The following is a 23,903-nucleotide window of genomic DNA, read 5'->3' on the forward strand; positions in this document are numbered from 1 at the left end:
ACTGGCTTTCTCTGGAGAAAACTGGGCTTTGGGCATGGGTGATTAGTTCAGCTTTTGTCAGGGAAGAGCCATTTCAGGGCAGTGTTGGGCAGCAGAGGCTGCTGGTGGATGGGAAAGGGCTGTGGCTTTTGCCACTGCTCTGGCCCCAAGACTCCGCAGCCAGGGCCTGTGAGTGCTGTGCAGACACATCTCAAATGCAAGAGGCTTTACATCATCACTATTTATTTATTATTTCCAGTTCCCTGAGGTTACATGGCTTCTGCAGATGATGGACAAAGAGGAGAGAGATGGAACTGGAACAGGGCAGCAGTTGAGCATCACAGATACCCAGATCAATAGGCTGTTGTTAGCTGCAGGTCCCACTGTGTGTCACTGCTGAAAACGGTGTAATTGGATCCTCACTGCTGATTTTCACATTCCCAGAGAAGCCTATGCTCTCTAGAGTCATGATCACACTGCTTTTCCTTCCCTGTGGAACACCCTGGCAGGATCCTCAGACTGGTGTGGGTCCAGGCAGGACCTGATCCTTGTTAACCAACTACATGAAGCAAATCTGGCGTAAGTCACTCAGGGCTTAGATGTTCAAGCAAGGCATGCAAATAGCAGTAGAAAGGGGAAAATAACAGCTGCCAAGTGCTAGCCAGTGGAAAATACAGCACAATTTTCCAACTCCCATTGTTCCTCTCCCATCTATCCTGGTTGTGCTGTGTTGGTAAACAGGCAGATTCCCAGTTCCTCATTTGTTTTGTTGTCCAGCCAAGCCCAAAGTAGCTGCTTTTAACATGCCAATGCCTCCAGTAACTTGTTTTGCTGCTGCTCTTCCATTATCACCTCCTCTCGCCATCCTGACTGGAATGACAGATGCAGAGTTGTCCTGAAGATGGAATTTCTCTGCAAAAGCAGCAGCTGTCAAAGCAGGTCTCTTGTATCGGTGAAGACGCAGGGCGGGAGTTTGGTGTGTTGCAGCTGGTGGTGCTGTTTTCCACAAGGCAGGGCAGAGGACAGGCTGTATGGGGTGTTTTGTATGGGAGCTTGTGGGGATCTGCTTGATTAACAGCAAGAACTTGGCTGGCTGGCTTGGCACTCACTGCCCTTGTGACCAGGGCTGCTGCAAGGGGAATTCAGAATGGTCCCAGACTCGAGCTCGGTCAAACCCCATCTGAAGATGACAACCCGAGACCACTGGCTGAGCTTCCACGAGGGATACCTGCCCCCTCTCCCCCACCCTGCAAAGTGTGTCCGAGTCTAGCGAGGAAACCATCCGTGGTGGTGGGGAAGGAACAGCTACAGCTCTTCGCTCTCTGGCAGGATCCGCACCCAGCCTTGTGCCACGCGGTTGAAGTTGGGCCTGTGGGAAATCACCTCCAGCGCACTCAGGTTGTCCAGCTCTGCGGTGGGCACAGAGAACAGCTCCCCAACCACCGCCCTGTCAAATGGGGCTGGGGTCCTGTGGCACAAGAAGCAGACTTAGTCACAAGGGCATGCTGTGGAGGTGATAGAAAAAGTAGGTCTGGATTTACTAACTCTGAGCCCAGCACAGCCTAGCAATGTCTGTGGCAAATGACAACTCTCCTCCTTCTCCCCAGGACACTGTTAGAGCCCCTGCCAGCCCAGCAAGGTGCTTCTTTGGTGCAGAGCCCACCTCAAGCTTTGGCAAGACTAGAGAGTGAGGGTCGGTGCCTGAGTGTGAATGGAAGTGTTCTGCACGTGGAAGGGCTTAGGTTCAGAGAGCAGTGACAAACCCCCTGGTCGTCTCAATGTGTTCGGCAGAGGGCCGAGGCCGATGGCTGCTCCAGATCCCTACAGCACATGTGCAGGCAAATGTGTCTCTCTTGGCCCTGGCTCCATCCTGCCTTTTGGGACGGCTTCTCGTGAACTATGACTAACAGGAGGAGCAGTGCGGGGGCAAGAGCTGTCATCCCTTTCTGGAGAAATGTGGAAAGGGACTGGGGAGGATTGTGCCAGCCCCCAAAAAGCCAAGAATGTTGGTTTTGGAGCAGCACATGGAGGCTGAGCTATCAGTGAGGCAAAGCTGGGAATGTTTGCTTTGGGAAGCACTGCTAGAACACGAGTAACGTGGCAGTGTTTTGCAACAGAGGAGAAATAAGAGGGGGAAAGGTAAAGTAGAGAGATTTGTTCTAGGAACTTTCTCTCTTCTGGGAAAAGATAGTCTTTGTCAAAGGTTGGTTTTCACTCTCTCTTAAGGCAGCAAGGTGGCCCCAGGTCTTTGCATCACAGCCTGAATGTTTAAAATTGGGAATAAATCAGTCTTTAACACAGTTGCTGTTGAATTGGTGGACTTGCCCTTGCCTTGTGACCCATGTGAGCTGGGATTCAACCAGCCTTAGGCAAGACCACTGGCTTTTTGATAGCCAATCTCTTCCAAAAGGCTTGTTTTTCTGTGGTTTGGTATTTGAACTGAGAAGTGATTTAAAAGCCAACAGCTTGGAAGATCATGAAAAGCCCAGTTAAAAGCAGATTGGCTCTCTGAATCTTCCTGCCTCGGTGAAGAATTAGAGGAGGTGGCGAGAGGCTTGGAGTTAAATTAGCATCCATCTGTATTAAATTACAGTTGAAGACTTTAAATAGAAAGGCAGCGTGTGAGAGAGGAGAAATGGTGCAGGGTAAAGCACTATTCAGAAACATGCCCTTGCTTCAGTCCCTGTCCATAAATAAATCCCAAGGCAGGAACATGGCTAAAGGTTGAAATAAAAGAGCCAAGTGTCTGCAGCAGCTTTATGTTCTCCCCCTGCAGCACCTCCTCGGCTGTAACTCCTCAAGGAGAGCCACATGGCAAAGCCCCAGGGCTGAGGGGGAGGAGAGCAGCCTGGTGGCCAGGCTGATCTCTGGCTTTTGGGATGCCATTCCCATGTGGAGGGGTTGTGGCTCCCCACAGCCCCTTCTACCAGGTGCTCAAAGCACAGCAGTCGTGTGTCCCATGACCCAAATCCAGCCCTGGTGTGGGCACAGCAGAGCTGCCCCCAGCACTGTGCCCATGGTCTGACAGGGAGCAGTGCCGTGTCCTACTGGGGAGCTCCAGTGGGAACTTGGCCAGGCCACCAAGGCCCAAGTGATTCCATCCTCATGACAGAGGCTTTCAGCAAGGAGGACAGCCAGGACCTTGTTTTACAGATTCCCTGGGACGATGTTCAGCTTAAAAGTTCAGTTGTCATTATTCTACCATGGGCTGCTGGTGCTTTGCTACCACCAGATCTCCATTTCCTGGATCCCCACCGAGCACCTTTCCAGAAAGGAAATCTTCCTTGGCTGTCTCTGCTCCTGCCTTGACCCCAATGTATTTTGGAGGTGTGAGGAGGCACCAGCTATGCTCCATCAGAAGCAGCCACAGGGAATGGAGCTTGCCAGGCTGAGCCACTAGAAATCCCCTGGCCTGAGGCTTCAATCCCAAGCAGGTGTTTGGAAGGAATCTGATGACTTCTTTTAGCACTTTGTGGGATGATTAACCTTATACCCCCACCACTTCCAGCAGCTGCTTGGATACCTTAAGGAAATTAGGAGAGAGACTTGGCACTGTCTGTGTCATTCCTCCACCCAGCCCAGAGCTGAGCCCAGCTGGGAGCAGGAGTGATTCCTTCTCCAGGACCATGTACATGAGAATTAGTCCTCACAAATTTCATCCCTGAGGTTAGCCGGTGAGATCAGACTGCTTAAGGCTGTGCAAACCCAGTGGTGGAGCTGAGAGGAGATCTGGGGAGCTGCTGGAGGCAGGGACCTTTGCAGGGAGCCACAGAGGAGCTCCTGAGCAGGAAAAGAGCATCCTGAGCCCTTGCTGTGCCCCTGTGGTGTATAGAGAGAGCACGGACCACTGTGTTCCCTCACAGGATATTGGATGCTTCTCAAGGCTGAAGGGCTTGAAGGGCTGGCCAGGTTGGTGGTGCCTGCCTGTTACCTGTTGAAGCTCCTGAAGTCCCACGCAGGGGGTCTCATGGGTGGCTGGTTCTTGCCAAACACAGCATCAGCACTGTCACCAAAGAGCTCCTGCCACGGGCACCGGTAGCCCTTGGGGATGGCGGTGACGTTGAACTTCTCCGGGGGGATTTCTTTGAGGGGGCTCGAGTACCCTGCGCAGGGGGAGAGACAGCGTGGGCTACTGGGGCTGGGAATAGCCTGGCATTTGCATGGCCATAGAGGACCTGCTGCTGGGGCCAGGACTGCATATCTATAACATAAATATATATTTATATATCTGTATATGTACAAACTCTGGGGGAGGGTTTGGGGCAGAACCCTCGGCAGGCAGCAGCTCGCTGCCTCCAGCCCCCACACTGCTGAGATCACTGCGGTGTTGGGTTTGGGGTGCAGGCAAGGATTTATTTACCTGGGGCCAGGGCACTGGGGTTCAGGACTTTGCTCATATGCAAGACTTTCTCTGTCTTCTTGGGCACTTCTGGGGGGCCACCCTGGGGCGATGCTGCCACGTGGAGCTCAGAGTGATAATTCTGCTGGCCCTCAGCGTTCTCCTCTGCCTGTGGGGGGGGAGAGTCAACAGGCAAGGGGCACTTCCCCTGCCCCCACTGGGACTTTGGAGGTGGTTGAAAGCACCTCAAAGTTCCCTCTATCTACTCACCATCCCTTCATTCGCTGGATCGCCTTTCTCAGTGTGGTGTGAGCCCCCTGGCCCTGGGAGCTGCAGGAGGTAAGGAGAAGGGTTAGTGAGTGGATATTGAACTTCTTGTTTGCCCATCTCCATGCCCAGCCCACCAAACCATCTCTCCTCTCACTTCATCTCAGCGTAGCAGCCGACTGTGGCTGCCCTGTGCAGAGACTCCCGGCCCCACCAGGAATTGTTTCCCTGGAAAGGCTGCAAGAGCTGGGGAAGTGCTGTCTCAGACCCACCTCCCTGTAGCCACTGGGATGCTCAAAAATGAAGCGCTGCATCCGCCTCTGGCGCTGCTGGAAGAGCTGGGAGCCGCGGTTATTCCGCAGGGAGAGTTCCTCGATCATCAGGTCCTGCGTTGTGCTCATCTTCTTGCCCAAGTCCAGACGGGGCTCTGAGGAGGCCAGGAGAGAGCACAGTCACAGCTGAGGGTGCTGCAGTGCTGGGGAGCCCCAAGCCCAGCACAGACAGTGTGTCCCCTCGTCAGGGTCCCCATTGCATGGCTTAGCTGTGTCAGAGACTGGTGTTTCCTCAGTGTGAGGAATTATCAGGGAATTAGCTCAGCTCCAGAGGCTCAAACAGCCTCACTTGCCCCATGCATGGGTCAGTGGCCTCAACCAGGGCTGGGTCTGGCCCCTAAGCAGGGAGGGCAGCACTGCCCTGGGGCTGGTGGCACCCCTGCACCCCCTTACCATCTGCAGGACCCGGTCTCATGATGGTCATCACTTGCTGCTGTGCTTCTGGGGCAGCTCTGTGGCAGGGGGATGGATTCTGCCTGGCTGGAAGAGAGAGGCACCCCCAGAGTGACACCAAGCATGGGGACGTGTCAGCCCCAGGCATGCCACAGAGATGCCAGGTTTCAGCTGAGCATCATCCCTGTCAAGCTTCATCCCTGAGCGTGTCCCCTCAACAGCATCATCCCTGAGCATCATCCTTAAGTATCTCCCTACACCGCTCTCCATTCCCTTCAACAGACATAGGAAATGTTCAAAGCATGTTGCCCCTCAGCCCCTGCCTGTCATCTTTCCTTTCTGCCTTTCTTTAGGGCAGAAAGTATCCTCAGCTCTATCCTTGCCCACAGTGAGCCAGTGTCCCTGTGCCCTGAGTGCCCTCGGAGCAGCACCTGCTTCCACAGCCTGCGGGGCCAGGGGGGCCCTGGCTGCCCCCCCACAACAACTCCGCCTTAGCAGAGCTATTTTCAGCTGCTGGCCCCAAGGGTGCAGGAGCTGCAACCCTGACCCTGCAGGGAGCTGGTGAGCCCAGCCAGTGGCGAAGAAGGGCACGGGACTACCAGGCTGGGTTGCTCCTTTGTGGAGAGGCAGCTGGAAACCAGCCCTGGTGTCAGCCCCCCAGGCTGCCCACCTGCAGCAGCACAGGGCACTCAGCTCAGTAAATGGGAGCTGTTTGACCCCATTAAGTGCATCTGGTGTCCCTCACCTCAGGCTGATGCTGGGCAGTTTCTCCTAAGGGCCCTGGAGAGCAGAGGGTCCCCATGGGGCTGTGGGTGCCTGGCACACAGCTCCCTGCCAGCCCTGAGCTCAACTTTACCATCCCTACAGCAAGCCTTGGACCTACATCCTATCCTTCCCTCCACCCCACTCCAGGGAGACTGTACCCTGACCCCACAGTCATGATGTCCCCACCACCAAGGCTGGGACGCCCCCAAGCCCTGTGCACCCACCTTCCCACTGCCTCCCATGTGGGGACCTCACCTTCCCTACCTGGTCAGAGGATGCCCCAGATGCTGGGGAGTGAAGATGCTTCTCCCGCTGTGGAGGGTGTTGAGGCCAAAGCCAATCTGCAGCCACCAGTGCTTGGTGGCCCTGGGTGGCCCTTCACAGCAACCCCTGGGCTCCTGCCGCTCGCCCCAACCCGTCCCAGGCTCCAGCCCAGATGCCAAGGTCCAGCCACGGGACAGAAGTTATTTCTGGCTGAGAAAGGGGGCGGAGCAGGGCTGTGACCCTTGGGGACCGGGATGCCGTCACCCCAGCACGGGACAGGTCTGACCCACGGGGATGAGGATGCCATCACCCTGGCGTGAAGCAGGGTTGTGACCCTTGGGGACCAGGACCTGTCACCCCAGCATGGAGCAGGGCTGACCCACGGGGATGGGGATGCTGTCACCCTGGTACAGAGCAGGGCTGACCCCTGGGGACAGGGATGGTGGGCGCGTAGCAGCAGCAGGAGGTGCCCATGTGCCATGTGTTCCCAGGCCACCTCGGGGACAGATCAGAGCTAGGCTGGGTGGGATAAAGGCAGTTTATTTCTGAGCTGGGTATACAGCGGTGTGGTGAAGGCGGGTTATGGTGGCTGGTGGAGTGAGGGTGGGAGATATGTCCTGGAATGGGGGGCTGTGTTCCAGGAAGAACGGACTGCAGGGTGGAGGTACTCCAGGGAACAGGGATGGACTGGCTCCAACAGTGTGTCCTGGGGAATGGGAAGGAGTGACCGGGGCTCCCTGAATGGAAACGTGTCAGAGCTCTGGCAGCCCAAACTCAAACTCTTTTCCAGTGCTGGTCTCATCAAGGTGCGGGGACACCAACTTGTCCCCATGGGGACACTCTCCTGTGCTGACACCTCCTTCAAACCCTCTGCAACATGCACCACTTCCTTCAGCCCCCCACAGCCCCCATCTCTTCCCACCTGCCCTGGCTGCCTCAGAGCCCATCGGTTCCTGTGTGTGCCTCCATCCTGCCAGGGTGAGGATTAGGATGGGGTGAACCTGGGGATGGGGACAGTGACAGGTACAGGATGGGGCTGTACTTCTTTGTTTGGGGAGGACAGGAGGGCACCTATAAACAGTCCCCTTGACGTGGCAATAAATAACTATGGCTCGTTTTGGTCACCAGGGAAGGAAGGATTTGGGAGAATTTCTTTGAGGAGTCTAAAGTAAAAAAAAAGCAATGAAGAACTGGGGAGGTGGAATAAAAAAAATAACTTTTCCTCCCCAGAATCTGGTTTCAGTTGAAACTGGATAGTTCTGGAGGCTGGGAGTGACTGGTCATGGCACACTGCCCATCCCTGCTGGATATGGTAGCTGTGCCACCCCAGCAAAGCAGAGCTGCAGTGATACCCCAGGGTAACACCTGGGAGCTGGGGACAGGGGGCTCACAGGGGACCACCGAGTCCATCCCATCCTGGCTATGTGGGAGGGGGATGGCTGGTGGGCAGGGACTGCTGAGGGAGAGGGCTGGCTCTCCCCACTGCCTGCTCATGCATGCTGATCACGCAGTCCTGCCCAGAAAGGTTAGGGTGGTAAAAATAGAGCAGGGCCACGGGATGGCGGGCGAGCAGGAGGCACCTGACCCTGCTGGCACACCGAGGGACTGCGGCAGCTCTGCAGGGACATTGTTTTTTGGGGACCTCAGCCCCGAGGGTTGGGGTGTTCCCGGTGTGGGGGGTCAGCGGGTGGCATCACCCAGGCTGACAGGTCCAGGAAGGGGGTGGTTTGGCTGGGGCTGGCTCATCTAGGAGGTGCAAGGGGCCCCCGAGGGCAGACCCCCCGTCTTCAGCCGCAGGCTGCCTGTCCAGCCCCGGGGACAGAGGTTGAAGCTGTGGATTCCCGGGCTCTTGGTCCCCGAGTCTTCGGAGTCGAGGGAGACGTCCGAGTCTGTCGGGGACCGGGAGGTGCAGCGCTTGGCTGGGCATCGCCCGCCCACCACGGGGGATGGCAGGGGGCTCTTGGGGATGGGGGACAGCCTGGGGACGGGGCAGGAGGACGTGCTGGGTGGCAGCAGGAGCCGGCGACCCTCTGCCCAGGCGGCTCGGGGCATGCCGGGGGAGGCACAGAACTGGGGGCTGCCTGGCCGGGGCGATCGCAAGGGGCTTTTGTGGGTGGGCGAGGGGCTGCCCAGGCTCCCCAGCAAGCTGCTGGCAGCCTGCAGTGCCGGCGCTCTGGGCCCCAGCCGAGGGGACTGGGGCAGGCTGGGGGGACCGGCGGAGATGGGGGTGAAGGGCCGGGAGCCCTCCAGCCCCACGGCTTTGGGAGAGGAGCTCTTCCTGCGGGCAGCGTTGATGATGTTCCTGGCGAGCCGCGCTTGCATCTGCCGGCTGGCCCGGGGGTCCGCGTCCTGCCGCAGCGGGGACAGGGACCTCTCGCTCCATGGAGGTGACATGGGAGGCCCCTCATCCAGTTCGGGCACCGAGGCCGGGCTGGCCCAGCCGTCCAGGCTGCCCGGGCGCCGCGCCAGCCGGGGCGTCCAGGTGGGCGATGCAGGGAGGGATGACCGCCTGTCCTGGAGAGGGACAGAGAGCGGGTTAGTGACCCCCACTCGGGGAGACGAAGGGACAGAGCAGGGGGACAGCGACAGGAGGGGTGCCAGGGTAAGAGTCATGCTGGCTCAGCCCTACAGGAGCTGGGGATGCCTCCTCGTGCATGGCACCCCTGCAAGGGCTCCCCCAAACGCATTTGACTCTTCGCCTCCTTGCCTGTCAAGGAGGTCGGGGCAGGCTGAGCCTGCTATTAATCCTCCTTGCCCAAAATACGTCCCAGGCCCTCTCACTACCTGCAGCTTCCTAAAGCCTCCCTCTGGGGATGCTCGGAGACCCCAGGTGTCCATTGCCCGGCACTGCTCCCCAGACAGCAGAAAAGAGAAGAGTCAGGTGTGACAGCGCAGAGAGTGTATTCAGAAAGAGGGGGAAAAAAGAAAAATGCAGGAGAAATAAAAGCACAGTCAAAAGGTAACTTGGCACCGTGGGGAGAGTGATGGGAGTGAGGGATGGGCAGAAGCACGGCTGGGCCACGAGCCCCAGGCAGCTCTACCCTCACCACCCTCCTCATCCCAGCACATCCTTGCTTCCAGCCATGCCACACAGCATCGCCCACCCCAGCTCCAGCACTGAGCCCAGGGAGGGACTGGCACTCCACAGTGTCCCTTGTCCTGGCACCACAGGACTTTACTGTTCCCGAGGGATGCAGCTCTTCCTCCACAGTGAGGAAGCAAATGAGGACAGATCCTGAAGGAGCAGCAGAAGAACCAGGAGCAGGCACAGTGAGGTGGAAAGGTGGGGTGTCCCCTCCAGGTTTGCTTTGGTAGGAGGCCGAGAGGAGCCGCAGGACAGAGGGGATGCAGATGAGCAGGCAGAGCTCTGAGCGCTGGAAAGGAGGGAGGTGAGGAAAGGAGGGAGCCAGAGGTGCGATGCTCTGTACAGTTTCCAGATGAGAGAAGAGAGAAAGCACCGTCAGCCCCCTGGCAGCACAGGCAGGCTCCTGATGGCTGTTTGGGATCCTGTGGGCTCTATGCCCCAACTCCTGCTGCCTCCCCGGGGCTCCTCAGCTCCCATTTCACTGGGGGCTCAGCAGTGCCTGCCACCCACTATCCCAGCACTGCAGCCTCCCAGCCACTTCTTTCTTCTATTTCCTTTTCTTTTTACCCCCTTTTTTTTCGGTTGGTTTGGCTTTTGGTGCTCCCATGAGCAGTTAGGGAAGACTCAGCCTACGACCCCCTTGTTTTTCTCTCTGCCACCACTACTTGTAATAAAAAGAAGGTTTCCACACCTGGGGCTCGATGCCGGCATTCCTGGTGGAGTAGGAGGGCCGGGGTGCCTGGAAGCCTGCCTTCCCCCGGGGCGGCAGCAGGCGGCATGGGGAGGCCAGGAGCACCTCAGCCGGGGCTCCGGGACTGGCACGGCTCTCGTGAGTCAGGGGCAGAGCCCCGGCAGTGCCAGGGAAGGGGCTGGAGGTGGTCTGGCCAGCACTGGGCATGACGGGGGGATGCCAAACAGGGGAAGGAGGCAATGGAGAGGTCGGGCAGGAGGCTTGCTGGGGGTAGGGGTAGGCGTCTGGAAGAGAGGGTCTGGGTGGAGGCATCTCCTGGGGCATGGACCTTGATGGCCCCTTAGATGGGGAGAGGATGAAGAGAGAGGACTGGAGCTGGTAGGGTTGGTGCTTGGAGATCTCCAGCTCCTTCTGGGAGACCTCATTCTCCATCAGGTTGTTGCCATACAGAGACGCAGGGGGGGTTTTGGAGGGCCTGGAGGGACTCTTGGAGGGGCGTCTGGAGACCATGGGTGACAGGTAAGCGTTGTTGTCATATTTCCAGGAGGGAGGCAGAGACATGGTGGGCGATGGGCACCGCAGCAGCTCAGGCTGGGAGGGAGCCTCAATGATGAACTTCTCCATCCTGGACTGCCGGCGGGCAAAGAGCTCGGCCCCCTTCCCTCTCGCTTCACTGAGGATGTGGCTGGGCTGTGGCTTCTGCTTGGGCTGGATGGTGGGAGACTTGAGGCAGGAGGACCATGCCGGAGCATCCTCAGCTGGCGGGAGGTGGTGCCCACTCCTGGATGCACTGTTGGGGACAAAGTTGGCAGCTTCAGCCCCAAGGACGAAGGGCTCATCCTCTGCACTGGGCTCTCCCTGATCTTTCTGCTTCTTCCTGCTGTCTGCACTCTGAACCAGGTCCAGCAGGTCAGGATTGGGGCCTAGTTTTGGCTTCTCCACAAAGGTGAACATGGACTTTCTGCTTCCTCTCCGGGCAGCTGACTCCTCCAGGATCCCCGTTTTGGGCAAGGGGTTTGGTCCACTCACCCCACAGCCCAGGAGGGGACCCGGCAGCATCTTCTGCTCCTGAGAGGGGTACAGGGCCGAGTAGGCAGGGGGGGAGCGGACACGGGTGAGCGGTGGGGGGCTGCTGAGGGTCTCCGCATAGGTGGGCGGCGGGGGCAGCTCTGGGGCAGGGGGTTCCTCCGCTGGCTGGCTGCTGGTGGGGGACACCTGGGTGCCGAAGGGTCTGGCTGTCCTGTTCTTCACAGGCTTGGGCTTGGCCAGGGTGAGATGGACCTCGTAGTACTGCCGGCCCTGCACCCCGTTCTGCTGCTGGCCACCTGGGGATGCCATCCCTGTGGCTGTCCCCGCTGGCGCACTGGGCACCTCACTGGGCACCTCACCGGGCACCTCACTGGGCACGTCAATGTTTTTCTCCTCCTCAGTGTGCTGTGGCAGGGCAACAGGTGCCATGCTTAGCCCCGCAGGGGCTCCTGCATCCCCGAGCCCCTCCATCCCTCTCTCCATCCCACTGGCCACCTGCTCCTGCACGCCATTGGTGGTGGCTGATGCCATGTTCTCCTTCAGGTAGACGCTGAGTGGGACCTGCTGGGCTTCAGCAGGTGGCTCCTGGCATGCGGGTGCATTTGCCCGCATCCTCTCTCCCGGGTTGCCGGGCTGGTCAGGCTCCGCCTTCATCCCCTGCCCCTCGCCCTCCTCCATGGCCGCTTGCCGGGGCTGGGGCGCGGGGCTCAGCAGCAGCCCCCCGCCATTCCCAGCCCCCGTGAGCCCGTCGACGCGCTGCCTGCGGCGGTGGAAGAGCAGGACGCCCTTGGAGCTGGGGCCGGGCGCCGTGGTGAGCTGTGCCGCGATCCTCTGGCTCCGCGCCTTCGCCTCCTTCAGCTCCTTCTCCGAGAGGCTGGCGCTGCGGGAGAGACCTGAACAGAAGGGAGAGAGGGGTTAGGAGGGCTCAGTGTGGATGTGGGGTCTCAGCCCTCCCTGCCCAGGACTGGTAGCCCTTCCTCCAGGTATCCTCTGGCGTTCCAACTCCTTTCCTGGCAGCTTGGGGAAGGCAGGAGAGATGCTCTGGGGCTGGGGTGCATGGGGGTGATAGCACAGTTCAGGGGTGGTAGGGACCCAGCCCAGCACCCCACCAGGATGCTGGGACAGATGGGAAAGCCCAAGGGACACATAGGGACACTCAGGACCTTTCCTCCTATCCCACCCCATATTCCATCTGGGCTCTGTGCACCCACCATGGTGACCTTATGGGATTTCTCTGAGGGCTCGGCAGGTCTCTGGTTGCAGATCACATGGCTTTGGCCCTGGCTTGTGGAGGTAGTGGGCAGGGAAGATGCCAGTGTGTGTGTGTCTCCCTCAGACCCTCACCCCAAATCCCGCCATTCTGAGCCCCAAAATAAATCTGAGGTCAGCAGGGAGATGCCAGCCTGCCATGACCTCATGGCAAGGCTGGGGGCCAGTCCATTGGGGGATTGATGCACGGAGCAACACGAGATGGCAGCAGCTGACAGAAGCTGTGCAGATTCTGACCAGCTGGACACAGACACTGACACAGCAAGGAGCCACCCTCCCACCTCAGGACTCAACACAAGTGCTAAAAACAACGTGCTAAAAGCCTGGCACAAACCCCATGGCGAGCAGCCGAGTGCCGCTGGGCTTCTCCTGTGCTGGCCAAAGGTCAGGGCACCAGCCCTTCCCGAAGACTGAGAGGATGTGGAGCTGCCGGGAACACATTTTCTCAGGGTGAGCAATTTCCTACGAGCTCACTCCAAAGTGCCCGTGGGAAGGGCAGTGTCCTCAGACCTGACAAGGCCACTGCTGGGCACGGACTCCAGTGCCGACCATCAGCATCACAGCCACACCCACCAGGGGTGCAGCCCCCCTCCAAAAGCTGCCAGGATGGCTGTGATGGGTGTCCCTGCTCCGGCCTCAGCGGGGAGGTGGGTGGCCAGCCTGCCCCAAGCCCTGCTCCCCTTCCCTTCCCATCCCATCCCTTCCCATCTTCTCTTCCTTCATGTGTTTCTGATTTTCTTGCCTTCTGTGCCGCTTGGGAGCCTTCCAGGATATTTTCAGCAGTGGCTCAGCCTACCAGCGAGGGAAGGGATAGATGACTAAGCCAAATCCTTCCAGCAAGCCCACGGTAAGCAGGAGGGCTCTTAGAAGCTGGGCACCTCTTCTTCCTCCTACCCTCCTACCTCCCTCAACACCCATCAAGTCCCTACACACCGCTAAGGTGTGCAGGATGCCCTGGATGAAGCCTTCAGGCTGCCTGACAGGAGGGTTTTGGCTGGGCACAGGGCAGAGGAGGCGGAGATGCCAGTGGAAACTCTCCCGGAGATGAGGAGCCCGTCCACAGGGGCGATGCCGGTGGCCATCATCCCCCCCGGTTCGCGCCCGGCATTGTTCAACGCCCCGTTTCTGTTTGCTTTGGCGGCGGCGCAGAGCGGGGCCGCGGTTTCCTCCGGCCGGGCTGGCTGGAGGGCAGCCAGCACCGCGGGCCCCGCGCCGCGGGGTCACCCTCGCCGCCTTTATCTCCGAAACGGAGCAGAAATACGGCCAAGGAGCCGTTGAGAAACAAGCCACAGGCTCCAGATGTCTGCGGGTTTCGTGCTCCGAGCTGAGCATCCCCACTCCCTCGGAGGCCAGGGCTGCCTAAGAAGCCGAGCTCTCGGCGGAGCCATTTCGCAGCCTCTCGCTCCTGCTACTGCCTTTTAACAGCAATGGAGGGGCCCAGGGGGATCTCCTCCGTGCTGGAGGGATGACTCAGCTCTTGGCCAGCCCCTCCCTGCTTGGACTAGCTGCTAGATACACTCCCACGTAGCCAGGACCAACACTGAGATTTGTCCCCTGGGATTTTGCCCCCAGGTATCCCCATCCCAGGCATGGGCATCACTCTGGGCCAGGATGTGCTGCAGGGTGGAGTTCCCCACCTGAAATCCTCTATCTAGAATCCATTCCTATCTGTATGCACCCCTCCACTCTTCCAGCAGCCTCTTTGCCCCTGCCCAGCCAGCATCCACCATTCCTGGGCTGGTCCACCCGAGTCCACTGGAAATTAATCCCTCAGGATACTACGAAGGATGCTGGGGTTAAGAATTGCTCTTCACATTCAATTTTTATCACACGGATGGAGAGCACCAAAGCCTCTGGCAGTCTAGAGGAAATTGCAGAGATCTCCCTTCCCTGCTCCAGCCTGAGCTGTGGGATTAGGTTATTCATCCCAGTGTGAGAGCCTTTATCCCTGCTGGAGGGGTCCTGCCACCTGGGGCAGCTCCTGCACCCCTCGCTCCCCTCCCAGCCATGATGTTTCCCATGCTCCTTCCCTACCATCCCCTGCCAGCTGGGAGCCTGGCTGGTTCCTTTCCCCAGCCCCAGGCAGGTGTAAGGGAGCTGAGCTCGCTGAGAATGTCCAGGTGCTGGGGAGGAGGAGGAGGAGGGGTGTGGGGCTGCTGGAGCAGCGTGGGGAGGAGGTGAAAATAAAACTATGTGTGTCCAAGGGCACCGGGGGCTCGTGCAGCACTGGGGTTTCCGCCCATTAACTGGAGTCCAGTCCAAAATCTGAAGCATGACAGGCTCTTCTTGTGCTCTTCCATGCTTCCTTCCTTCCCACTGTACTTGCCATGACACTGTCCTTCAGGATGCAAACATATCCCCCCTCCAAATCTTCCAACACAGTGAGCACCACCAGCCCTCTCCAATTCTTTTTTCCCACACAGGGTCCATGTTTGGTCGCCTGTGGTCCAGGGATGCTGGAGAAGGACACACTCCCTGTGCCCTGCACAGCTGCTGGACTCTTGGCACATGTGAGCACCCCAAGTGCTATTCCAGTTCAACACACATCAATTCCAGCCAGAGGAGCCTATAGATCTCTGTCTATATGTTTATATAGGCACTTGCTCCATAGGTTTTCCATTGCTCCAGGGGTGACTTCCAGAATATCCCCCAAGTGCAGGGCTTAACAGCTTCTTACCAAGCTGTCAGTCATCCTTCCCACAGCACATACTGTGCTCTCTCCCCCAGAGCGAGGATGATGAAGGTGATGAAAGGCATTTTTGTTGCTCTCCCTTCCTGGCCAGATGGGGAAAAAAAATTCCTTCCAGCTCACCTTTCCATGCAAAGGATGGATCCCCCTGAATGGTGCTACTGCAGAATGTCTGAAGTCCACCCAGGAAAGGCAGGAGTCACCATTTGACCCCAAATGAAGGTGAAGATGTATCAGACATAGCTTGTGGCCTATCCTGCCCTGAGATGGACTCCAAGAGCTGGAATGGAATGAGGATTTGGACCCAAATTTCAGGAAGGGGAGATACTCCAGGGCCTGCTGAACTGACAGATTCAGTGGAAGTTGATGACCTCAATGTGGCTGGGATGTCACAGGAAAGAAAACAGTGACTTGGAAGCTGTGCATGGTGAGAAGTCCTTGTATGGAGAAGCCAAGAGGTACCCAAGTCCCAGTGGGACCAGCAGAATATAACAGGCCATGTGAAATCTTGGAGTCACCAGCTGGCAGGTGACTCCAAAGTCTTCACTCTGTCCCTAGCCTGCTCCGAGTTTGGATGCTCAGCCCATCTTGGCCATGCTCAGGGCATCCCACCAGACCACCCACCGGCAGAACACAGATCAGAAACCCCAAACCCTCCTTTGCACAGTACACCACTCACCATCCATAACCAGCAGGTGCTTTCCCCCCTTTTCAAAAGTTCCTTGCCTGCTGTGGGTCAACCCAAATGGTGCATCTTGCCAACAAAATCTCACTGGGAAAACCAGGAGCGAAACCAAGACACACCCCACCTCCAGAGGGACCTGGTGCTGTGTCACCTGCCATGAACCCCAACAAACATTCACAGCCGGGCATTCTGGGGAGGGGAGATCCAGTGTTTTCACCCAAACATTGAGGGCTTTGGACACCGAGGAAATGTAAGCAGGTTTTTTGGCAGAGCAGCCAACTGGCCCTTTGCCCCAGCTACAGCTGTGCAGGATTTTTTGCAATGTGCACCAACTCACACACATTTAAGTCCGAGCACGCACTTCCCTCCAGCTCCCAGAGTTATCCCAAATAATCTACTGCTAGGAAAACACGGTGGGTAGCACAGACAGGCAGTCGAGCTAGCTAGAAACGTATATGATTCAAACATATGGATAAAAAGATGACAATTTTCTGCCTCACTCCCAGCTTCCCACCCTCCTATACCCCAGATATAACACCTCCATGAAGTTTTTACCCACTCTGGCCCTTCAGACCCAAAAAGCTCTGGCTCAGGCAGTGGGTGCCGTGGTGGGACCAACCTTGCCCGCCTGGCAGGACGCTCTGAGCTGGGCCTCTCCTGACAGGCGCCTTTGCCAGAGACAAAATCTGGCACAGAGAGAAAATTCAATGCGCTTGCAAGTTTTCCCTGTGCTCTGTTCACAAGGGCTTTGCTGGATTTGGAGCTGTTTGCCTCCCCATGTTCCCCCCGGCACCCAGCCAGCACCCAAATCCTACTGAAATGGCCCCACAGTCTCCAAGCAGCGAATCCTGGGGCACCCATCTCCCACCCAGGAGGAGGAGAAGAGGGTGGTGGGGTTAAGTTTGAATGGGGGCAGGCTGCCCCTGCCCACCCCCACTTCCTGGAGGGGTGCAGTGAGCAGCCTCAGCCCTGCACGCACCCACACTGGGCAAGAAGAGGCTGTTGCACTGCAAAAGTGGAGGATGCACCTTCTCCTAGCTGGCCAAAAACTAAGCTTTTAGCTTTGGAAAAGGGGGCTGGAGCCAGGCAGACCTCCTCCTGGCTGCCCTGACACCCATCCATCCAGAGTGCAGCAGAGCCAGCCCGTCCTATGGCCAGGTACCCCAGGGCCCCTATCCTGCCTGGGGTCTCAGCCCCACTGTGCCCGCTGGTGCTTGAACTCGCTGTGACCCATTCCAGGCTGCCAGGACCCAGTGACAGCCCCACCAGGCTGGTGCCCCGAACCAGCAGCGCTGGTCTGGCGAGAGAAGGTCAAAAGGCTCGGTGTGTCCCTGTCGGGTGGACAGAGCCGGGAGGGGAGTGGAACGAAACGGGGACTTTGCCTGTCCCTTGCACAATCCGTAAGGGATCCATCCTACTGGCTGCCAAGCCGAGGGACAGACCTCGTGTCCCCAACATGGGTGGCATGGCCAGGGGAGATCATGTCCCCATCGTAGGGGGCAGGGGACATCGCCTGGGAAGACGTCCTGCAGAGCTGGGAGGTGCGACCCTGCCCCAGGGGGACCCCCCACATCCCCCCACATGCCCCCGTGTTTCCTTGCTGTGCCTCCCACGCCCCACATCGGACACCCGGCTGCGGGCAGAGGGAACCGACACCTGCCCCGCTCATTCCTAGAGAGAAACTCTGCTCAGCCCCGGCCGTGTGTGCGCCCCCATCACTCACCCCTCGCCCACCACAGCACCCACGGGGGTTCTGAGCATGTACTCCCGGAACCCCTGTGCACCCCCGGAGCCCTCTGCACCCCCTGCGCGCTGCCATCGCCCGGCACCCCCGGACACCCCCAGATCCCAGCACCCGCGCTGCCCTCCCCTCTGCGCGCCCACCCAACCTCCCCCTCCCCGCCGTCACTTCTGCACTTGCACCCTCCAGCCCCCCCGGCCCCCGCCCGGCGCCCCCCGGTCGCTGCCCCCCAGCCCCCCCAGCCCGACCGTACCCGCGGTGCCGGTGCCGGTGCCGCCGCCCCGCGCAGCCCGACTGCACCGGGGAGGAGGCGGCGGGCAGGAAAGTTGCGGCAGCTCCGCCCTCGGAGCGGGCCCGGGGGGGGCGGCGGGCGGGGGCCGGGGCCGGGGGTTGGCGGGTCTCGCCGTCACTGCCCCTGCCCTTGCCCGCCCCGACCGACCGACCGACCGACCGACCGGACGGGACGGGTCCCCCTCCCCGGCGACACCGGCAACCGTCCCGCCGCCCCCGGTGTCCCTGCTCCGCCGCTTCTCGTCCCGGTTGGGTCTGCCCTGAGCAGCCTGAGCCGGCTGCGGGGTGAGAGCAATCGCGACATCCCCTTCCCATCCGGGGCATCCCCTTACTCATCTCTGTGCATCCCCTTCTCACCCCGGGGCATCCCCTTACTCAGCTCTGTGCATCCCCTTCTCACCCCGGGGCATCCCCTTGTCTCATCCTGAGGCATCCATCTCTCCCAGCCCTGCACATTCCTCTTACCCAGCCCCGAGCATCCTCTTACCCTCTTTTTCCTCCTCCCAGCACTGCTGGGGACCCGCAGCACCTTACGTTTCAGACGCTGTCGGGGACGTGGGGATTTCCCTTCCTGTAGTTTTCCCCAGTGCCTAAAGGTTTGAGGCACTTGGAGACGGGCAAAAATCCAGCACCGGTGTCACTGCCCTGAGGATCTCCTGGGAAGAGCACAGAAAGCCCTCTGCCAGGGGTGGTCTGCTCCGAGTGATGAGGGGACCACAGTCCAGGGCAAGATGATCCCTGGGGAGCCAGCATCACCTCTCCCCTCCAGCACCTCACTGCCAGGCAGCACTGCGGGTGAGACCAGCCTCACCCCCTTCCTGCGCCTGTCCACACTGCAGGATGAGCTCTTGGCCTGATTTTTTGCCTTTCTAATTTCCTTTCTTCCTGCCCCTCTGTGCTTTTTTGTGCTTTTCTGGTTTTTTGAGGGAGCCTGGCGCTGGCTCGGCAGCCCCCAGGGAGCGAAACCTTCCGTTTATTTGCACACCAGACAGAGAAACCAGTCCTGCCTCCTGCATCTCCCAGCCTCTGCCTCTACCCGGGGCTCCTGCGCTCCCCAGCCTGCCCCAAGAGGTGCCAACCAGTCCGGGCCGCCATGCCGGATATTTGGGAGCAGCCAGCCTGGCCTTGGGCTGCTGGATGGGGACCAAAGGGGCACCTGGGACCCGCCTGGGTGGGTCCACAGAGCTCGAGGCGGGGCACCCACTTGGCTCCCAGCTCCCAGGGCCAGCCCTGCATCACTTTGGGTGCAGATGGATGCAGCCTTTTCTCCTGCAGAAGCTGGATTGTTGTGGGAGTTCCTGTACCCCCAGCCAGCTAAGGAGAAGAAGAGCAAATCCCTGACACCTCCCAGGGATGCTCCTGCAAACACCCTGCTGCAGGGACAGCCTCGGACAGCACCTACAAGGGCACCTGCCCTTCTCTCCCTCCTCTGCACTGAACCAAACCTCTCTTTCCCAAACCTGCAGGCTTTCTGCAAGGTCTCGGAGCTGCTCCCAGCGCTCAGGACCCTCAGTGACATCCTGCCTGGAGGCTCTGGAAAGTCTGACGGGTCCCGCAGGCAGTGGCTGGTGGTGATCTCACTTGGAGGGGGAGGAAACGGGACAGACAAACTCTTTCCAACAAACCTGTTGAGTTACTTTAAAATTCCAGGCTGGCAGCAAAAGTGCTGGATGGCGGCGCGGGTTAGGAAAATGCTGAGCCTGGACAGAGTCAGGCCTGACCTTTCCCCACCGCAGATCTGCCATCCCAGAGCAGTGAGAAATGGGAAGACTATTTGGGTCCATCTGGTTTGTGTGCTGAGCCCTGAAACACGATGCTGCTGGGGCAGCCGTGAGCCAAAAGGGCTTGGCTGAGCTTCCCAGCCTGTGTCCCATCCAGGAGCTGCTGGTTTGGAGGATGTCTGACCCTGCAAAAAGGCAGGGGAGGGATTCTGGGCACCGGCTTCCTGTCGAGCATCCCCAGCTGGTCCCACCCCACCCTGGGAGCTGCTTTGGGAAAACCACACTCTGAGCTGAGGAGCAGCATCCAATAACATCATCCCATGGGGACAGGGACACACCTGCCTCAGCACCGTGTGGCAGCTGAGATAACAGCTGGGCAGGAGCAAAATAGAAAGAGGGGTGGAAGCAGTGTTTAAAAATGATCCAAGGCCTGTAAGAGGATGAGTTCTGTGGGAGCATCTCCCACATGGAGGTGGGGAGGTCCAGGCATGGGAGCAGCCACAGTAACCCTAGATATGCGCCTGTATTTGTGTCACCACGTCTGAAGGGACAGTCACGGGTAGAGAGGAATGGCAGGCTGTGACACAGGCTGTGAAGCGAGGCGATGGCAGAGAGCATTGTAGGAACCAACTGGCCTGAAATAAAGCGCTTAATTTTTAAACCAGGGGCTGACAGAAACGGCCCCAAGCCATATGAGGGATGCTTGGCCACCCATAGCTGACAGGGGAGAGGTGTCCCTGTCCCAGGCAGAGCCCCAGGAGCTGGCCCTGACCACCCCCCTCTGGGTATGGTCCCACCAAGCCCCATGGCTGACGTGAAGGCTGGGAATTCCACCCCATTCATGCCTTGCTTTGGAATGGGTTGAGTTCTTAGAGATGCTGGGAACCTGTCTGCTGCCTTCCCACCCCCCTCCCGAGAAAAGCCACAGATTCCTCCTTATTTTTAAGGCCAGAGAGATCATCTCGAGCTAAAATAGTCCCAGCAGCTCTGCTGGGAGCCTGGGACCTCTAACCCAACAGAGGTCCTGCCCTGGGAAGAGTTGGGTGTTCCCAGCAGGAGCACAGCAGTGCCTTTCTGGGTGGGGGACAGTGGCCAAAGGGGATTTCTCTTACCTGATTTCCTTGGCTCAGTGTCAGGGTTGATGAGGACCCGTTGGATCTTTACCACTTTCCACTCCTGGCTGGGGCTGGCTGTGGGGCTGTCTGCTGTGGGAGGCAGCTCTGGGGCAGAGCCAGGGCACTTGCAGGGGGCTGCAGGCTCTTCTGCCGAGGCCAGGCTGCTGCCCTCCAGTGTGGGATGTGGTGCATCCCCATTGAGCTCCCTGGGCTCCCTCGGTTCCCTCTGGAAGCTCCCATTTGACTTGCCTCCCAGGAGTCCAGTCCATCTCTGCTGCTCCCCTGGCTTTGAAGCAGAAATACCTTGGAGCTTACGGCATCTCTGCTCCCCTTTGTTCCCCCTCTCCTGCCAACAGCCAGTGTCTCCCTCGGCCATCCCACAGACACAGGCTGTCTGCTCAGCCTCGCTTGGCACAGGGCAGCCAGGCTGGGGGTGGAGGCAGGACTGCTGGAGACTTGCCCTCAGCATCCTCACCACTTTCCTTCACTGGCACTCCACAGCCTTGCCAACCCACTCCGCATGGCCAGGGGGCTGGATCCTCCCTGTCAGCCCCCCTCAGAGCACGGGTAGTGTCTGACACAGAGGGAGCTGGGCACGAGCTTGGCTTTACTCCTCTTGCAGGCAGGAGGACTAGGCACGATGTCACTGGATCAGGCAACTTTCAGAGACCCAACAGGAGGGATGTGGCCAGGGGACACAGGTCAGCAAGAAGGATTTTGCAGGAATTTCTCTTTTTTTGCAGGCAGAGGACCAGCATCCAAGGACCTGTGTGAAGGGAAGGGGGAGTGTTGAGGATGCTTGTGCACACAGTGATTTCCTATGGCCCCAGACATTGGAGCAGCTCCTGACAACCTCAGCCTGAGCTCCAGCTCCAGCCCTGCTCCCCATGAAGAAGGACTACCTGAGATGCAAAGTCCATTTGGAAAGGCCCCCACCCCAAGTCCACCCCATGCTCATCACCCCAGGTCCCTCATCTATCCCTCCTCACCCTGGGGACAGCATCCAGGGAAGGCAGCCCTGTGCCCAACTCCCTTCCCTTTGGCAGCCCAGAGGTGGCTATGGACACCCTGATGGTGGTGAGTGCTGGGGAACCATTGCAACTCTGGAGCTGGGACCATTCGGGGAAGAACCCAGTCCCTGAGGATGTTTGTCAGGGTTATCAGGAACAAAAAGGAAAAATTTCCAGCATCCAGCTAACAAAACTGGGTTTAACCATTGAGTGACTCATGTGGCATCAGGACAAGAGCAGACAGACCCACTTCCCTCCTGTCGAGCATAAATCCTGCTGGATGACGAACCCACGCACTGACACAGATGAGGTATCAGCTGGGAGAGGGGGATATCATCACTCCCAGGACAGGATATGGGTTACAGCCTACGGAAATTCCTGTGAGTCCTTTGCAGCCGCTCAGCACATCATCACCCAGCCCTGCTCACAGCAAGGCTGGGTCCCAGGGAAGTGCCCTCTGCTGCCTGGAGACCCACAGCGCCCAGGGCACACGGATCGGATCACGATGGATTTCCCAGCCCAACAACCAGCTGGGGAGGAAAAGAGGTTTCTGTCCATCCTAACTCCCTCCCTGAGTTATTGCAAGGTTTTCCAGTGAAATAAGAAAAGGCACCAGGTCAACATTGTAGGTTGAGCTCTGGTAGGAATACAGCCTTCAGCTTCCTCAAGGCTAACACAGCTTCTCTGCAAAACTTCTCCCATCCTTAGCAAGGTTATTTTGGAAAAGAAGGCAGATTTGAAAGCAGGCACTTGGGCATTTCCCAAACACAAGGCTGCATTTTTTGGAGAATGCCCAAAGGAAATCTGCCCTTTCTGAAATCCTTCCTCCTGCCTTGCTCTGCTGCAATTATTCAACACAGATTTGCAAAGAAATCCTGGGGGGAGAATGTCAATGTTTCTCGCTGAAAAAGGAATCTCACCCTGTTCTTTACGTAATTTGGGGGCCCAATAGTTGCAGGAAGCCACCCACATCTTTCCTTAGAAACATGGCAAGTTGTTGGAGCTGGAGGGAGCTGGAGGGAGCTGGCTTATCTCAAATGAGGACAAAGAGAAAGTTGCCAAAAATATCTCCAGCCCAGCCCAGGTCAGCAGAGATCCTCTCGGAGCGGATCTGCATCTCCCCACTCCCATTCCCTCCCCCTATCCCTAAGGAGCAGGTTTCTTGAGCAGCACAACTCAAGCCCATCCTACACAGTAGCTGCTTTGATACTTTGCTGGGGGAACTGGTACCTCCCTGAAAACCATCTTCCAAAGCCGCCCCCTTTCCATTCGGGAGCACTTTCTGCAAATGGGCATATCCTGGGGAGCAACACCCACAGTCCCGGTGTTCCCCAGGCAAACCCCTCCTTGGTGAGACCTGAGTGGTGTTCCCCAAGGACACGCTGCTGGGATGGGGCCACCCACGCCACCAAAATACTGAGTCAAGCATCTGCTGCATCCCTGGGAGCCAGTCTGGGCCCTGCACGGTGGCAGGGAAACAGCAGCAGAGCTTCGGAGAGCAGCCACCCTGCCCCTGGGACAGAGCTCCTGGGCTCTACAAGCAGCACAGAAAGGGAATATTTATGAGTAACGTGGATCTCTAGCAAAAGCTGCTGGGCTGATCCCCTCTGCTGGAATACCGGCTGGGTAGGATGGGTATATATGCCTCGGGTGCACTGGCAAAGATGAGAAGCAGCGCCAGCCATGTCCACAAAACCAGGCTGAGATAGCCCCCATCTACAATTGAAGATTGTAAAGGGGGATGAGGGTCATTTTGGGGACCATTTCAGGGGTGAAGCACCAAAGGATGCCCGCGTTGGGCACCGGTGCCCAGCTCACAGCCCCAAGAGCAGCTGCTCACCGTGCCCCTCTGAGAGGCTCCTCGTGCTTCCTGACAGCAGCAAGTCCCTGTGAGAAGCTGCAAAATTGTGCTAGGGAGGGAATAATAACAAAAAAAAAAAAATCCCCTCTTCAATTCACAAAGTGCTGAAATCTGGCAGCAAGGAGACCTTTTGCTCAGCTTCTCTTCCTGCCCACTCGCTGGCGGGTGATGCACAGCCCCCCCACCTGCCTTTCTCACACCCTGCCACCTCCCCTCCTATTGAAAAAAGGAAAACTAAAGTTAACTTTCCACGTCCCACACAAATATTTTTGGCAGGCGTTGCTGGCATTCAGGCTGCTGAGCCCGGGGGAGACAGGGTCTGCAGAAAGGCTTCGTCTCCATCTGCTCGCAGCACCCGGCTGGGGGACCGCGGTGCC

The 23,903-nt window shown here is 58.4% G+C and overlaps 2 protein-coding genes across 2 annotated transcripts; both read right to left on the reverse strand.

Annotated features, from left to right (window-relative positions):
* Nucleotides 1–205: 205 nt before the first annotated feature.
* Nucleotides 206–5,344, reverse strand: MYOZ3 (myozenin 3). The gene is made up of 6 exons (XM_027643726.1): nt 5,311–5,344; nt 4,858–5,012; nt 4,589–4,648; nt 4,340–4,487; nt 3,911–4,082; nt 206–1,447 (listed from the first exon to the last, which is right to left on the reverse strand). The coding sequence occupies exons 1-6, from the start codon at nt 5,339–5,341 to the stop codon at nt 1,285–1,287; spliced, it is 729 nt and encodes a 242-aa protein (XP_027499527.1). The 5' UTR covers nt 5,342–5,344; the 3' UTR covers nt 206–1,284.
* A 2,346-nt stretch (nt 5,345–7,690) lies between these two features.
* SYNPO (synaptopodin) lies at nt 7,691–21,031 on the reverse strand. Its single transcript, XM_027643510.1, has 3 exons — nt 20,653–21,031; nt 10,116–12,037; nt 7,691–8,853 (listed from the first exon to the last, which is right to left on the reverse strand). The coding sequence occupies exons 1-3, from the start codon at nt 21,029–21,031 to the stop codon at nt 8,086–8,088; spliced, it is 3,069 nt and encodes a 1,022-aa protein (XP_027499311.1). The 3' UTR covers nt 7,691–8,085.
* Nucleotides 21,032–23,903: the final 2,872 nt, after the last annotated feature.

This window comes from Corapipo altera, unplaced genomic scaffold (genome assembly GCF_003945725.1).
Source record: "Corapipo altera isolate COAL_440 unplaced genomic scaffold, ASM394572v1 75, whole genome shotgun sequence".
Taxonomy (NCBI): Eukaryota; Metazoa; Chordata; class Aves; order Passeriformes; family Pipridae; genus Corapipo; species Corapipo altera.

Excerpts from the sequence above, each read along its gene's own strand:
- MYOZ3 (XM_027643726.1), bottom strand. The coding sequence starts at position 5,341 with ATGACCATCATGAGACCGGGTCCTGCAGATG. Across the intron at positions 4,649-4,857 it reads ATCCCAGTGGCTACAGGGAG|CTCCCAGGGCCAGGGGGCTC; the intron begins GTGGGTCTGAGA and ends TACCTCCTGCAG. Across the intron at positions 1,448-3,910 it reads GACTTCAGGAGCTTCAACAG|GACCCCAGCCCCATTTGACA; the intron begins GTAACAGGCAGG and ends CTTGTGCCACAG.
- SYNPO (XM_027643510.1), bottom strand. The coding sequence starts at position 21,031 with ATGGCCGAGGGAGACACTGGCTGTTGGCAGGAGAGGGGGAACAAAGGG. Across the intron at positions 12,038-20,652 it reads CACTGAGCCAAGGAAATCAG|GTCTCTCCCGCAGCGCCAGC; the intron begins GTAAGAGAAATC and ends CCTTCTGTTCAG. Across the intron at positions 8,854-10,115 it reads ATGCCGGCATCGAGCCCCAG|GACAGGCGGTCATCCCTCCC; the intron begins GTGTGGAAACCT and ends GTCCCTCTCCAG.